The 16230-nt window shown below is 39.4% G+C and overlaps 1 protein-coding gene across 5 annotated transcripts in view; it reads left to right on the top strand.

The window, feature by feature from the left end:
• Nucleotides 1-16230, top strand: part of usp54b (ubiquitin specific peptidase 54b) — a 96992-nt gene that overhangs the window by 22324 nt on the left and 58438 nt on the right. For all 5 annotated transcript variants that reach the window (XR_800465.1, XM_010793602.1, XM_010793603.1 and 2 more), the window contains one exon: nt 12806-12940. Coding sequence is in view for 4 of the 5 variants with exons in the window: in XM_010793602.1 (XP_010791904.1) it covers nt 12806-12940 (135 nt within the window). In the remaining variant the exon portion in view is untranslated. The remainder of the gene's footprint in view (nt 1-12805; nt 12941-16230) is intronic.

Below are 16230 nucleotides of genomic sequence, written 5' to 3'. Positions count from 1 at the left end.
TTTGGGGAGTTTATATCCAGTTTACTTCGTTGAAGAAGCGGGCTTTTTTTTGCTTTGTATGCCGGGGGCGGGCGGGAGATTCCTGATTGGTTGTTGGTCGCTTTGGGCGCGAGAAATCGCCAAGCCTCAGACACGCCCAGCTTCAAGATTTTTTGATGCCTGTAGTGTAGACGGGCCGTAAGTCTCTATTACCTGAGTATTAATAACGTATCCATGCTTTTATTTTTATCATTATTATTACTATTATAATTTCATTTCGGATTTGTCAACTGTTATAGGTAATCTATGAACCTAGATGTGTTTATGTTGTTATGTATGCGTTAAAATGCAAAATTAAAATATAATAAAAAAGTCTTTATTACCTGGCGGAGGGAAGCAGGCCTTGGATGGTGGTGATGAAGATGAGAACGATGAAGGCGCACACCAGGTTGGACTTGAACACCTCGTCTCTCATCTGGGAATACTGCGCCGTGAGAAGGAGAAGAAGAACAGATAGAAAAGGAGGGGAAAAAGGAGATGAGGAGAAGATGGAGAAACATGTTTTCAGACAAACAGAGAAGACACTGAGATGCTCCTCAATCAAACCAAACAGACGCTGTAATGGTTCTACAACAAGCGTTAGAGAGAGACAGGAGCCGGGGGGAGGGGGGGCAGGCTGAGGGTCCTGGGGAAGGTGCAAAGCTGACGAGCACAATGCTAGCTGTTAGCCGTTAGCCGTTAGCTGAGTCAGACACAAACAGAGTGCTGCACCAAAATAAATAAGACGCCTGCAAAGCTCAACAGTTTGAAGACTGTTTAAAAATTTAACCAAATGAGAATTTACTGGATTTTTGAAATGTTAGATAAAGACTTTATACAAGGTTTATAGCCCTAGCAACTCTGCGGCTGTAAGTTTGAGGTTTTTAACACTTACTTGATACTTTTCCTACACCACTACATTGGTTTTACCTTAAAATAGCAGTAATAGAGTGCTGTAGGAGTATTGAAACCGGGATAAGATTATTTTAACACTTCCTGTTCCCTAATCTCAATAGATTTTTGGTTAGAAGTCTTTGGTCATTAAAAGCTAAAAAAAAAGGGGGTTGCTAACAAAGTGAGACTGGTCTGCCTTTACTTCCTCGCTGTGTATATACCAGCACTGTTGTTAACTATTGATAAATCAAACTTTCCAACTTGTTTTCAAAGTCAAATCACAATAAGGTAGATTTCCTAAATTGCGGCGACATTGATTGTTTATAGCGTTAGCAATAGCGTTGTACCTCTACCAATTGCATTGACGCTTTGTGAAGGTTTTTTTGGTATCATGCAAAACAAACCAGAGTTCGCCCAAAGGGAACATTGGAAAGGATTAGATGTTCCCTGGCCAGATGTTGAAGAAATGGTTTAACGTTTTTGTAAATTAGCTGGAGGAGAAGATGTACTTGAACGAAGTAATTGGCCATATTGAGATAAGTCAAACCATCTGTTGTGATGTAGGCAGCAGCTCTGATGCTCTGCAAGACTCTCTAGATTAATCACCGGTCAGGACCAAAAATAGGACTCACTTTTTTGGACTTTCCTTCTTTCACTTCTTTGGTCGTTTTTTTGGACATTGTTTTCATTTTTCTCGACTGTCTTTTTTAATCTTTTTCATTTTTTTGGTCTTTTTTTTCCTACTTTTTTTGAATTACGTTTTTATTAATTTTGTCTACTGTCAATATTTTCTACTGTCTTTTTTTCACTTTATCAACAGTTCCGGACTTTTCATTTTGTTCACTTTTTTTCGACATGTCGGTCTTTTTTGTCCGTTTTCTTATAGGCCCGACTTTTCATTTTTTGGACATTTTTATTAGACGTAATCTTTTTCATTTTGTTTCGACTTTCTTTTGTTTCACTTTTTTTGACTGTCTTTTTTTTTCACTTTTTCGGCATGTTGGTCTTTTTTGTCCGTTTCTTATTAGGTCCGGACTAGTAATTTTTTTTTTTTTTTTTATCCGACGTAATCTTTTTCGACTTTCTTTTTTTTCAATTTTTACGACATGTCTTCTTTTTCAACTTTTTTGGTCTGTTTTTTTAGTTGACTGTCGTCTTTATAAATGTGTTTTTTCTTCAATATTTTCTAATGTCTTTATTTCGCTTTTATCGACAGTCCCGGACTTTTCATTTTTTTTTTTTTTTCGGACATGTCATCTTTTTCGCTTTTTTGGTCTGTTTCTTTTGTCACTTTTTTCTACTGTCCTTTTTTCTCAATTTTAAACCCCCTCATGACCCTCGCTGCCCCGTCCTCACTCTGTCTCTTTCTCAACGGGCGCTGGGAAATTATCAAGAGGATGCTTCAACTTTGGCAGAAATAAAAAGAGGAAGGCCAACAGCAAATCACACTTACTGAAGAGGTCAACTAAAAAAATAAGTTCTTAGAAAAGTTTTAAACATGGCTTGGGATTCAAAGGGAAGCAAAGAAATAAACTCAAAGGCAAAATGGGCTTTAAAAAAGGGGGGAAAGAGGAATTAAATCTAGGGAAGTGCATTGCATTCACCAAAGAAAAAGACCTTCTGACCCATTTTCTTGTCACTATGACTTCCACATATCATGAGTACATTTAACATTTCAATATAGAAATGTCTTCCCATGGAAACGACTGTTCCAATTTAACGTGTTATCAACTGTTGACAGCCAACATTTCAGCTGTAAATTAACACAATTACAGTGTGTATCTTTCCTTGCCTTCAAACCACAGAGGAATCAAAGCAAGTAAAGGTCTAAAACTAGATGCTTTTATTTCCCACCAAGTTACTTTATCTTGTTAACTTCACTGACACTAGTATATATGTTGTATATCACAGTATTTAACAGGTTGTTATAGCTTTTCATTGAAGATTATCTCCATGTTTTGTCAAACTCTGGACTATATGGACTAAATGGAAAAGTTCTCCTTGTTTTGCCCCATTTTTGAAACATTTGCCCTATTTTTAAACATTTTGCCTGATATTTTATGTATCTTTCGAGAATTTGAAATCCCCAAAGTTCCCCATTCTGACAATATTGTATTTCACATTATTTAAAAGCTAGTTGTAATTTGCCATTGAAGATTATCTAAATATCTAGCAAGACTAAATTAACTTAATGGAAATACTTTCGTTGTTTTGTCCCATTTTTTTACACATTTCACCATAAATTTCACCTGATATTTTAGGTATCTTTGTAAGTAGAATCGGAAATAAAGTTATTTGGGTTTGTTGGTATTGGTTGACCTTCCAGTTATGTGCTAAGGGACAGTTCATCTTGATTATATGTTAAGGTAAATATTGTCTATTTAAAACTAGGGTATGATTGATGAGTAATAGTTGATGTAACTCAAATGCATTAATACTCTAGATGTTGAAGAAACACTATAGGAAATAGGAGCAGTATTCTAGTAATGATGTCTCGTAGCAAGTACAATACAGAAATCGTATTTTCTTTTGTGAATGCAACGATTTTCTGTAAAAGAAAAAAGTAGAGAAGCTTGTTAAAGGGTAACAGGTCCATGGACGTTTGGTCATGAGTAAACTGAAGGACGTTCTTCAATCTTGGAAAAACTAACCAGCGTTGCAAATATTCCATGTTTCGCCAAGCTGACTGCTCCATGCTGGTCGAAACTGAATTTCCCAATTAACCATGAGTATAACCATGAGAATAACTTATAAGACGTTCTTCTTTAGTTTGGTTGTTTTAATTATTCTTGAACACGAGTATGGAGCCTGGAGTGTAACGACTAAATCATTCATTATACCTCTACAACCAATTAAGATGTACAATACAATGACATGTATTCTTAAATCAGAATCAGAACACCTTTACTCGTCCCACAGAGGGGACATTTGCTTTTGTTGCAGCGAGAAAAGAGCCATAGGCAGCTTCATGTTAACTAAGAAGCATGCATTCAAATAAACATTCAAGATAAAGTCAAGCACTTTTTAAGAGGTTGCAAATACACCTCTTTCTTCCTCAGGAGGGGAATTTTAATGGATGGAGACTCCATGAGATTTGAAAGACCGTACGATGCAGTTCGTAAGCTTTGAAAAATAAAATCATTAAAAGATATTCCTTCAATAAACTGATTACGTAAACAAATACAAATAAATAAATAAAATAAACTTGTTCAATCGGTAGTTTTTTTTAATTGGAAGAGTTTATAAATCATTATAAATAAATGTCAAATCGAGCGTCATTATATTAATCTGCCTTTCTTTTAAATGTATTATTTAATTAAAAAAGGGTACGCATTATCATTTATTTGCCCCTTTAATTTAACGGTTCAAAATGCTAATTGAATTTAAATTGTCTTTTGTATGCATGCATCAATTTATTTACTAGCTATAATCAAAAACTGTTTATTATTTGTAATGGCACTCTTCACACTCCATACTCTTCTTGACCAAATGGAGGAAAAAACGGACTCTGGGACTATTTGTATCTCAAGTGCCTTTAGCTTACTCATGATAGGAAAAAGAGCAATAATGGATCTTGTTTAGCTCCTGAATATCTCCGTCTAGGAATAGATATGAGGAAGGAGAGAGAAATAAAAATAAAAACAGGAATCCGTCTAAAACCCCAGCTACCTTCTCTTCCAGGCTGCAGTCTTTAAACATCAGTGAGAAAGGCTTGATATGCTCTCTTCTCAACTTATCGCCACTCCGTAAGTCGATGGCGTTCTCTATTCGCTTGTTAATTTCCTCAGGACCCGAGTGGACATGCAAAGCTTGTGCGAGGTGGTTTGGAAGCAGATTTATCGAATTTCTCGTTAGGGCAGCCAGAGTCTAGGGGGGGGAAAGCACATGCACATCAAATGAACCTGCTTGTCCCCCCTCTTGGTTTCATTCAAGTTACAAAATGGGAAAGAAAAACATTCATTAAAATAAAATCAAGGCACGGGAAGAAAGGGAAGAGCAAAATGCAAACGCTCGCTGTCGGACAAGTCATGCATCTCTCTTTCTCTCCATGTCAGTGGGGACAAAGCGTGTAATTATGCACACGGTATTATTAAAATGTAATTTATGAGCATGGAAAAAGGAAGGGCTGTGAATGAATGCACAAACCAGATGAAAAAAGCATGAGAAACACAGTTTGGATCCAAAAATCTGGACAAATACACTAAAAATAAATCAATTATAAAATATTAATCTAATCACATTAATCATTGGAAAGTGAATGATGAGAAAACAATCATGTTTGTATAATCTGGGCCTTCATTGAGGAGTCCTCAAACATGACAGAATGTAAACACTTTAATTAGCAATGTTGTAAATGTTTTGAATGACAAAAGATTATTTGGTTTATCTCCCCAGGTTTTAATTTACCACCTCAATACTTCTCGGCCATTCTCTCAAAATAAATAAAAACTCAACAACATTTTGATTCATCTTTAAAACGGACTGTGCTGACGGCTTTACATGTGTAATTAATATACCAATCCAAAGGTCTCAAATAATCTTCTGGGGTTGGAAATAACAATCATTTAGACATTAGTGTAAAAAGACTTGGATTTACCGTTTGGTGCAAAATAGCGATCAGTGTTTCGCTTGCATGGCACTGAGGTTATGTATTTAATCATAGGTTGTAATTATTGCTTAGCTTGGTACAATAAAGGGTGCTCCATCACCTTTGACTTGGGGATCAGCCACTGAAAAACCACCTTTGTATTAGAAGAAAAGACCAGATTCATATTATTGTCTCGCGGAGGACGATGGTTGGTTATTGTTTGAGGTCTAAGTTTAATTATCTGACTATAGAAAAGGCAACTGAGTCCTTGAACACAACAGCAACAAAACAAGTATCTAAATGTTGGGCGATTAGCAATCTCAAGAAAACCACAAATGCATCCTCCAACCTTTATTGGGAAACATAGGTGATGTGTCATAGAGTGGTGCAGTGACGAGACCTAAAACCAGGAAGTGAGTTAGCATTTCACCACTTCCTGTTCCCTGGTCTCAGAGCCAATGGGATCTCTCCATAGGGTTTTGGAAAATAGCTGAAATAAGGTCTGTGGTTGAGACACATTGAAGAGACGGATCACGTTTTGTTCTACATTAAATCATCAGCAGCGACCCCACTGGTGATCTCTGAAGAGTTGACGTGTCTGAGAAACGATGGTTGTTACCAAGTGGCTGAATAGGACTACAGAAGTCGTGGAGGCCGTTGTACGTCATTACGCCGAACACGTAAACACTCCTCTAAGTTAGTTTCTGTTCTGCTTGAAAGCAAGTCCCTGCCTCCTGCAGACTGTTCAAACAAACCCTTCAACTCGTTCCATCTAGAATCTGTGTGTTTTGAATAGGGATCTGAAGTTGGCGTGACGTTGAAGTCTTGTGACCCTGCTGAAGTTCCTTTATAGCATAACATTAGCATTTTGCTTCGATTCGATTTATGATTCGAACATTTTAAAAGTACATGACATGTGGAGATTATCCGGCTGAACAAAACGTGCATTTATCAAACAGGTTCGTTTTCCACAGACCTTATTTCAAGCTATTTTCCTAAATCCTATGGAGAAATCCCGTTGCTTTTTTGTCGAGGGAACCAGCAGCTTACTTCCGGGTAAATACGTCATCCCTGCTCCACTCTATTGCCTCCCAAAAAGATCAATATCTGAGCTTCCAGTCAGCAGAACAACACAATGTTAACAAATGACTGTCTACCTTCAGGTTGGGCTAACTGAGGCACGATAAGCACTTAGTAATGGTTAGAGAACTATAAACCCTAACAAAGTGGACCATTGTTTGGGGACCCTTTCATTACGCTTTCGCTCAATGGTGTTGTTTGCTTCTCAGTAACGTGAGGAGGACAGTTTAAATCTCACTTTTCCAAGAAAGGGCAGTGGGCTCGATAGGTTAACTCTCATAGTAAAAGCATGTACAATGATACTCTACGTGATAAACTACGGCAGAAATGTGTCTGTGCTCAATGAGCTTAAAGATAAAGAGCCCTAGTGTTGTCCATTAGCTACATCAATTAAACCAGGGGTGTCCAAACTATGGCCCGGGGGCCAAATGCGGCCTGCGGGACATTTTGAATCGGCCCTCAGCAAATTAAAAAAGTATAATTGAATACGGCCCACAAATGAAACTTGAACCTCTGGGACGGAGGTGAACGGGAAGAGGATCGTAGTATACAACCGTAAGAATTCTGGGTTTATACCTTACAATAATTATGGGATAGTACGTACATTGGGGTAGGACGACGGGGGTATGCGAGGCCCTCTGTAGTGTGATCGCTCTACAGTCGACTCCTTCGTATACGGCGAAGATCCGAGACGGATGGTGTCTGCACGTGCCGGTTTTTGTTAGTACCGGCTATGCGGGAGTTTTTGTGCACGCTCCTTACGATTGCAGGAACAACCCATAGTTCTCGCGGTTACTTCGTAACTCCTAAAGACTATGTCCTCGAACGACGTGGAAGGATACTAGTTGCAGTTTGGAATGACCTATCCAATGACGGCGACGCATATCTTGCCACCTCTCACGTTGTCGAACGCCATATTACTCTACCCTAAAGGACAATGAACACGACTAACTGCCACCTTACGTATCCGTTTATTTCAAAGTTTTTTCCGATGAAACAACTGATTGTCATGTATGACGTCCTTGGACCTTACTGAAGGACTATAGCTGAGTTCGGTTAGACAAAGGTAATAAGTTGTCGAATACAGTCAGTTCTTTATAATGTCCGTGTTCAGACCGAAAAGTAATGGCAATTTAATTTGCTATAAATTTTTCCATTAATCACTCAAATTTGTAAAATTTGAGGGTGTCTACATACTTTAACTTATCACGTTTACATGGTACACTCTACACCGTTTTTTAGGTTTGCCTCCACTTGGGATTTGGCGTTGCCCTTCAGCCTAGTAAAACTAAAAATGCACGTTAAAAAGTGGGAAAAATATGTCCATATCGATATCCTCTACAGTAACAACTCAACGCAACCCCAGTTTCGTTTTTTGTCTTTGAATTGTTGACAAACACTCGGTTTGACTTTACACTTAATAAAATTTATATCTTTTATATTTTACAACTGGGTGTACAATTTCAGTTGGCCTGATGGGAGCGAAACTTTTTAATTGCGATTTCCCAGAGTCACACAATTTTTCACTGTTATAAAATCAAACCCCTCACTTCAAGTTCACTTTACACCAAACAATTTTGTGCACAGAAACCTAACACTCAATCACCAAAAAGAACAGATACCGAAGGACGGGAGAGTTAAACAGTCACAGAAGTAAATCCACTAACAATTTGGATGGTAAAGGGTATTAAAGATTAGGAGGTCCACCTTGATGACTACTCTGAATTTAGACGCGCTTTCACTTCGCTGTTTCACTTTTATCTTTCTCTTAGGCGCACAAGTACTAAGTTACGCTCCTTGTAGTTAGACACAGCTTTTACTTGGAAATTATACAGTACCTACTACCTACAGTAAGCGAAGTCACAAATGTAATCCGCTCTGCTCCACTTCTAGATAACTAACGGCTTCAGCATAAAGAGTGGTTTGTGTAGTGTCTGTGGAAAACAGGTCAGGTAAATTACCGACGTTCTCGAGATATCCAGACTGTGATGACTCTTACGATTAAACAGTCTCTACCGGTACTGAGACTTAGGGGTACATGTCCTCTAGATTAGAATCGCGAACAGAATCTTGCTCACTTAGAAGTACGTTCCGTCCTGGAGTTATACTGAAGGAAATCTAATGTGGGCGGAGTTTGCCCATAAATCTGATCATTATGCCATCATGTTAATACAAGAATGAAAGGCATTGTCGGAGGGGAGTAACTTCGCGACGACGGAACGACTATGAGCACGTAGCGGGGTAACAACAACACACGACACCACTCGGCAACGGGGCACAACCCACACACCACACACACCAACACACCACACACACACACACAACACCACACACAAACAACAAAAACCACAAAAAACAACAAAGCAAGCAAACAAAAACCACACAAAACAAACAACAAGGGAGCACACAAAGAGGCAGTGGGCGGGGGAAGAGGAACGAGGGGACGACGCAAGGGGGAAGGGGAGAAGGAAGGGAAAGGGGACAGGGACACGGGGAGGAACAAGTCAGAGGGGCTGAGGTAAGGGGAGGGTGGAGAATTTGGGCAGGCGGAATGGGGGGGAGGAAGAGGAGGGTGGAATCAGAGGGGGGGAGGTAGAGACAACTAGACACTAACCAAGTCTTTTGGCGAATCTCTAAGAGCGGGGTATTCGGATAGTGCATGTTACACAACTCACGATCGGTTATCTTCGCGCTTCACAATGTAATCACTACAATTACACAAACACTGCCACTCTTGTTTCCTCAGGTTACCTCCGCAAATCTCCACCACCGCATCTCTTTGTGTCCTCGGGGTCTAACAATAGTATTCTCCTTTTTCCTTCCCATATAAAGTTTCAACCAATACATATCATGTCATTCAAATAACCCGAAAAAAATAGCTGAATCTAAACCACATCTTGGATAAAAGGTTTAATTAAACTGCGTAATAACATTTCACCCGAAAATAATTGTGTTATGTTATGACCACCCATTTATACAATGGTGCTGACATAAATTATTNTGCCTTGTCACTTTGATCATACATGGAAGTGGAGCCTATTAGTTTTAATTTAAATATAAATTAGATTTATTTATTGAAAAAAAAAAAAAAAAATCTTTTAAATTAAAACTAATAGGCTCCACTTCCATGTATGATCAAAGTGACAAGGCAGTTCCTTGAACTTGGCATTTTAAATAAATTGCAATTTACGTATAAAACCATTTTTTATTAATGTTGTATTTAGTACCATTGCAAAGACAATCTCTATTTATTCAACATATATAATGAATGTGAGTATTAGGTCAACGTCATGTATTTTGGTGTCTGCAAAAGTAAGTGACAGCACTTCCACCTTTTCTGTAGAATGACCCAGTTACAACTGGTGCTTTAACCTGTCTCTGTGGGGATTCTATAGTAGAGAGGTCATGGTAGATAGTTGGATGTGCAAAAGATAAAGATTTGCGTCCTATGTTGGATTTATGCTACTAAATCACGAGTGATATTTGTGGAGTTGCAAATAAGTGGGCTAACCAGACGGCTGCAGCCTGCTGCTCAACAATTTATCTTAGCGGTTTGAGGCTACGTTAGCCGCTACTAGCATAAGACGCGTACATCTCCGGCGGGAACTGCAGGCATCAAGTTTTGGAAAGAGAGGAGAAAGCGTGGAATAAAAAACACCACGCTCTGGTTGTTCTGCAGAATCATATTTCATGATGATTTCTTAAGAAATATTAGCTTTAGTCGATTTAAATTATTTAACAAAGTTAAAATGTTATAATGTTAGAAAAGTATTGAAACATCCATAAAAGAACATTCCCTCTCGCTGCGCATTTACTCAGTAACTTCAGGTAACACCAAAGGTAGTCAATAGGCTACACTAATCAAAGTGTAATAAATAAATAGTCATTCTTGCTTATTTACAAGATGTATTTAACTTTCTGCTAAAGCTCTGTGCTAGATTTCACACTGCAACTAAAACGGACCAGTGTGGATACAAAAAACCACAAGTCCGTGCTGATGAACTGTTAGAATATGCGGTGTCCCTTAATAACATTTTTGTAAGCCTTCAGGACACCGAGCACCTGCTGCTTTTCACTCCAGTGATTGAATCACCGTGGTGACATAAAGCCAGCAGAGCACTATCTGCTGCTCCGACATGTCAGGCTGACTCGTGTTTATTTCTGTTTTGGGCTGTTTCAGTTTGGGTCAAAAATAGTCGCCCGGCTTTTTCCAGCTGAGAATTCTCACCAACAAAGAATTAGGTCATTTTTGTCCGTTGGCAATTCGGAGGAAGTTATACATGCTTTTATCTCTCCCTATTTAGACGTCTGCAGGTCTCTTTAGTTCAGACTCAGCCGAAAGTTACACACACAGCCAGACAGAGTCATTTCTAACACTGTGTTGTTTGGTACTTCTTGTACTACTAAACCTCATTTTACTTTTGCTATTACTGCAACTACTGCCACAACAACGATAACCTCAAAGTCTTCAGAGACCACGAACCTCCAATATAGCAACTCTATAAAATACATTATTACAATTACAATTTTAATAACAAATCCAGATCAAAGTACATACAAATTCTTGCTGTTTAGGAGAAATTCTAAATCCTGTGAAGGAACATAATACCTTTTGTATAAGGATGAATTGTGCAAAAAAATGTTTAACAATGCATTTAAAATACAAGGCTTTTTAATATGAAAGGCATGACTACAATACATTGTTTTAATAGTTGATGTTCCAAATGTAATTGTATACATTCAGTAAAACATTTCAAAAAAGTCGCTTCTCGATTTTGAGGTTTAGGACAGTTATTCCCATGTTGTTCATGGTTTGTCGTGTCTTAACCCCTTAAGCCACAGGAGCATCCCATGATCTTTTTTGTGGATAGTTTTACCTCTTCAGAATTTATTCAAATGACAAAATCTGAGAAACTTACAGAAACCCAAAACTTCTCACCTCTGACAAACCATTTCCAGTAGACATTGTGCCAACACTTTCTATAAAGTCCACATTTATAATGCATTATGAGGAATGTGATGTGATTTAAGAGATTACTATGTAATGCATCTTGGCGTACATAACAGTCGCCTCTGATCCACCATAGATTATTTTAAATGCATGGAAATGTATTACACTTTACTCCTCAATGAAACATGCATTATCATCTGTAAATGAAACTGTAAATCCATCAATATGTACTTTACTTCACTTGACCCATGCACCATTAAAGCTTACTGTGAGTCCTTACTACAGTTGATTGTTTGGGTGTGTACAAGGACGCATAATGTATTTCAAGCTCTATCAGTTAACCTCTTTTACAATAAAAAGCATCAATAAAGCACTTACTTAGAAGTCACATCGATAATGTTTTACGACTGTTGATTGAGTGCATTAGAAAACATAGTGGGTGTATGAGTAATGAAGCCATTGTATTTCACTAGAGATGGTGTTACTGACATGACTCCATTATAATGGGTCACATGGAAGCAGGAGCTTCAATGTGAAATGGTTAAAACATGAGCACATGGTGGATTTAGCCACTCCAACCACCAATTAGTGCGGTTCAAAGTCCTTCTTGACTGAACTAACATACGCGTTATGTGGTTTTTTGATTAACTAACAGGAAAAACAAAAAGGATAAAAAAGAACATCCTTGGCAGCGATAATTGTAATATCGCTTGTTCCTACAAATGCAAATGAAGCAGCAGTATTAGGGCAGAGCAGGAAACACAGACTGGCTGTACACTATTTTCTCGGATCTGTTGAGGCTCTGCCCTCAAAACACACTTCAGTGGCCTAGCTTTCTGTCCGAGCCCCCTGCAACAGTTTGCTTCGGTTTCTATTTTATTGCTGCAAAGCGCTTCGAAAACTGTTTTGGTCGGAGGAAAAGCGCTCTACAAACACCATCTATTATTGATACGGTCTGATATCGAGGCCAGCTGTGGCGTTGGTTTGAATCCGGTCGGGGTTTGTTGTGCCCTGACAAGTTGACAACTAGGATCTGTTTTATGGGTCAGTTGAGAGAACAGCACTTCCAATTTAAAATGTATTCAGAGAGATCTGTTGCAGTATGAGAGAAGTAAATATTCATGTGTGCATTGACACACCCACTGTACGTTTCAACTCCAACAATGTATTCCTGGAAATGCATTTATGGCACATTGTATCTCTGCAGCAGGGAAATAAAGATGTAATGGGTTTCTATATATGTGTGTGTGTGTTGTGTGAATGTATGTTTTCAGAGTATCTTTGCTCAGTTCCAGTTCAGCAGTGAGCGTGTACTTCCATCAGATGCACTGCGGAGCGCTCTGGCCAAGACTTTCCAAGACGAACAACGCTTTCAGCTGGGCATCATGGACGACGCTGCCGAGTGCTTTGTGAGTCTGAAACATGCACACACACACACACACACACACACACACACACACACACACACACACACACACACACACACACACACACACACACCTTTAGACGTACTTTGTGAGAGACGGTCGGCAATATCAGGCATCCCACTGATGTCCAGCGGCCCAACACTCACACCTTCGGCATCCTCCTGTTCACTGTGGGAGGCAGACAGTTCAATCATGTTGTCCGTACCTTACTTTGAGGTGACCTTGTTCTTTCATTATGTCATTACCTGAGACAGATGCCGTTCCTGATGTCACTGAGCCAGGCTCTCATCTGCACAGCGTCGCGAGTCTCAATCACGTACTGCGCCGTGCCCTCCAGCTGAGAGGTGCAACATAAAGAGATGTATTCATATGTGGGCCAGCATCACTTACAAAGGGTTTTGAAACATATATCCGTATATTTTTAGAATATTACAAAACTGTTGATTATTATACTGTACAGTGTGTAGCTATTGTTCATATGACAATAACGCCTCTGAATTGAAGATATCTTTTTAACTTCAGCTCCTTATCAATATTTACTCTTTTCTCAGTGGTGTATTTGTTTAATTGTCCTTTACACAGGAAACCTTTCAGAGATTCAGGAACATATAATAATAATATCAGCAAGTCATAGCAAAGAATAGTAAAGAAAAACTGCTTGCAAAAACCACAAACAAATTACAATACAAAGCATTTCAAAACACAAAGTGAAGCTGTATAAAGACAGTGGTCACCTGCAGCAGGAAGGTGTTCTCCTTGTCGGGGACCTCCAGCGCCGTGGTGCTCCTCACATCCACCATGGAGCAGCAGGGGACGGTCAGCCGGGGCTTTGTCGACTGGGGGGACAAACCAGCAACATTGAAATCAATACATTTGAGTAGAGTACAAAAGTGTAACATAAATATTGTCTTTGTGACCAGTGGAGACTCCTGAAGTCACTGCTCCTAGGCAATAAATAATCAACCCAGTCAAACCTACACTTGTTGTTTTTGAACTTAGATTAGACAAACTTTAAAAGTGCTCTTAGATGGATTACCTTTGGATAGAGCCAGGCTTGTTTCTTCCTGTTTCCTGTCTGTATGCTAAGCTAAGCTAACCGGCTGCTGTCTGGGCTTTTAAATTGACTGTACAAACATGGGAGAGGAATCAATCTGCACATCTAACTCACGGCAGTAAGAGAATTACCAACGTTTTCCCTACTCCATTTTAAAGAACTTGTCAACTATTGTAGAACAATGAATTGAATTATTTATCTTTCTCTGGCTTTCAATATGGATTACTGCAATAAATCACATGTGAGAGTATATAACATGCGAGAGTATACAGTGCCATGCAAAAGTATTCACCCCCCCTTGACATTTTTCCTATTTTCTTGCAAAGAATAATATAATATTTTTGGGGGGATTTTATGGCAAGACCCCCACACAAAGTCAGTCAAAATTGGTGAGGTGAATAAAAGAGCATGTTTTAAAACATAAAAAAATAAATAAAAGTGGTTTGTGCATATGTATTCACCCCCTTTGCTATTTAGCCCAACATTATTTAAATAAGGTTCACCTGTGTGCAATCAAGTGCCTCATTATCCCAGTATGTACACTGAACAAAAATATAAACGCAACACTTTTGTTTTTGCTCCCATTTTTCATGGGATGAACTCAAAGATCTAAAACATTTTCTATATACACAAAATAACCGTTTCTCTCAAATATTGTTCACAAATCTGAAAAAATCTGTGATAGTGAGCACTTTTTCTTTGCCGAGATAATCCATNGTTAGGGTTAGGGTAATGTTCTGAATCGAGTGGCCTGTGTTCATCGTCCATAACATACGCCTGCCCATACCATAACCCCACCACCACCATGGGCCACTCGATTCACAACATTACCCTAACCCTAACCCTAATCCTAACCCTCACACCAGATACTGACTGGTTTTCGGACCCCCCCAGACCCCCCCAATAAAGCAAAAGCACGTTTCAGAGTAGCCTTTTATTGTGGCCAGCCTAAGGCACACCTGTGCAATAATCATGCTGTCTAATCAGCATATTGATATGCCACACCTGTGAGGTGGGATGGATTATCTCGGCAAAGAAAAAGTGCTCACTATCACAGATTTTTTCAGATTTGTGAACAATATTNCGTGCGTTGAAGCTTGCCGGTGGGCGTGTCTGAAGCTCGACCAACAACCAATCACATGAATCTCCCGAGCCAATCAAACCGCGTGCTTGTGTGTCCGGGGCGGGAGATTCATGTGATTGGTTGTTGGTCGAGCTTCAGACACGCCCACCGGCAAGCTTCAACGCACGCCGCGGTGTGGTCGCTGCGTCAGAGGTGACCTATCGGGTTTGTTTTGTTTGCTCATAGCCTTTTTTGTTTTATTTGACCATTCAGGTGCTGTTTACTCTCCTTCTCTAATCTTGTATTTCTTACCTGTTTTTGTATCACCTAAAGCCCAATGTGATACTCTGTATACTGCCGTCTGTTATTTGTCTGAAAACCCAATGAAAAAAGTCTGAAAAAATAAATAAAAAACTTAAACGGTAAGAAAAATGAAGACGTACAAGTACAATGAACAGTTAACACATACAATACACAATATCAATACATATTACATGTCTGAAAAGCGGTAGAAACTAACGGCCCGTCTACACTACAGGCATAAAAAAATCTTGATGCTGGGTGTGTCTGAAGCTTGGCGATTTCACGCGCCCAAGGCGACCAACAACCAATCAGGAATCTCTCAGGAATCTCCCGCCCGCCCCCGGCATACAAAGCCTGTCCATTCAATGTCAAAACGAAGTAAACTGGATATAAACTCCCCAAACAGGTGAAAACCTACCAGTTTCACCAACTGTCTCTGCCACCTCCCTCCATGCCTGGTTCCTCCGGTTTAGGTCCCGGTAGGTGAACAGAGAGCAGTCATACAGGACTGGGACACTTGCCACGGCAATGATTAATTTATCCTCCATTTTATGACATATGGAAAATAGTNATATTTACACACGTAAGGGTCATCATCTTTAACAGGTTTTTTATGCTCATCGAGTCAAGCAGAGCATCAAGTTGGCATAACAGCTGAATGCGGCGATTACCATCTTGTTCAGCAAAACGGCTCACAAACTTATTAAGATCTAAAGCTTAACGGCCCGTCTACACTACAGGCATCAACAAATCTTGAAGCTGGGCGTGTCTGAGGCTTGGCGATTTCTCGCGCCCAAGGCGACCAACAACCAATCAGGAATCTCCCGCCCGCCCCCGGCATACAAAGCAAAA

Source organism: Notothenia coriiceps, unplaced genomic scaffold, assembly GCF_000735185.1.
Source record: "Notothenia coriiceps isolate Sejong01 unplaced genomic scaffold, NC01 NC01_scaffold00037244, whole genome shotgun sequence".
Lineage (NCBI taxonomy): Eukaryota > Metazoa > Chordata > Actinopteri > Perciformes > Nototheniidae > Notothenia > Notothenia coriiceps.
Note: the sequence above shows the minus strand (reverse complement) of the source record. Positions and strands in the feature narration are given on the sequence as shown.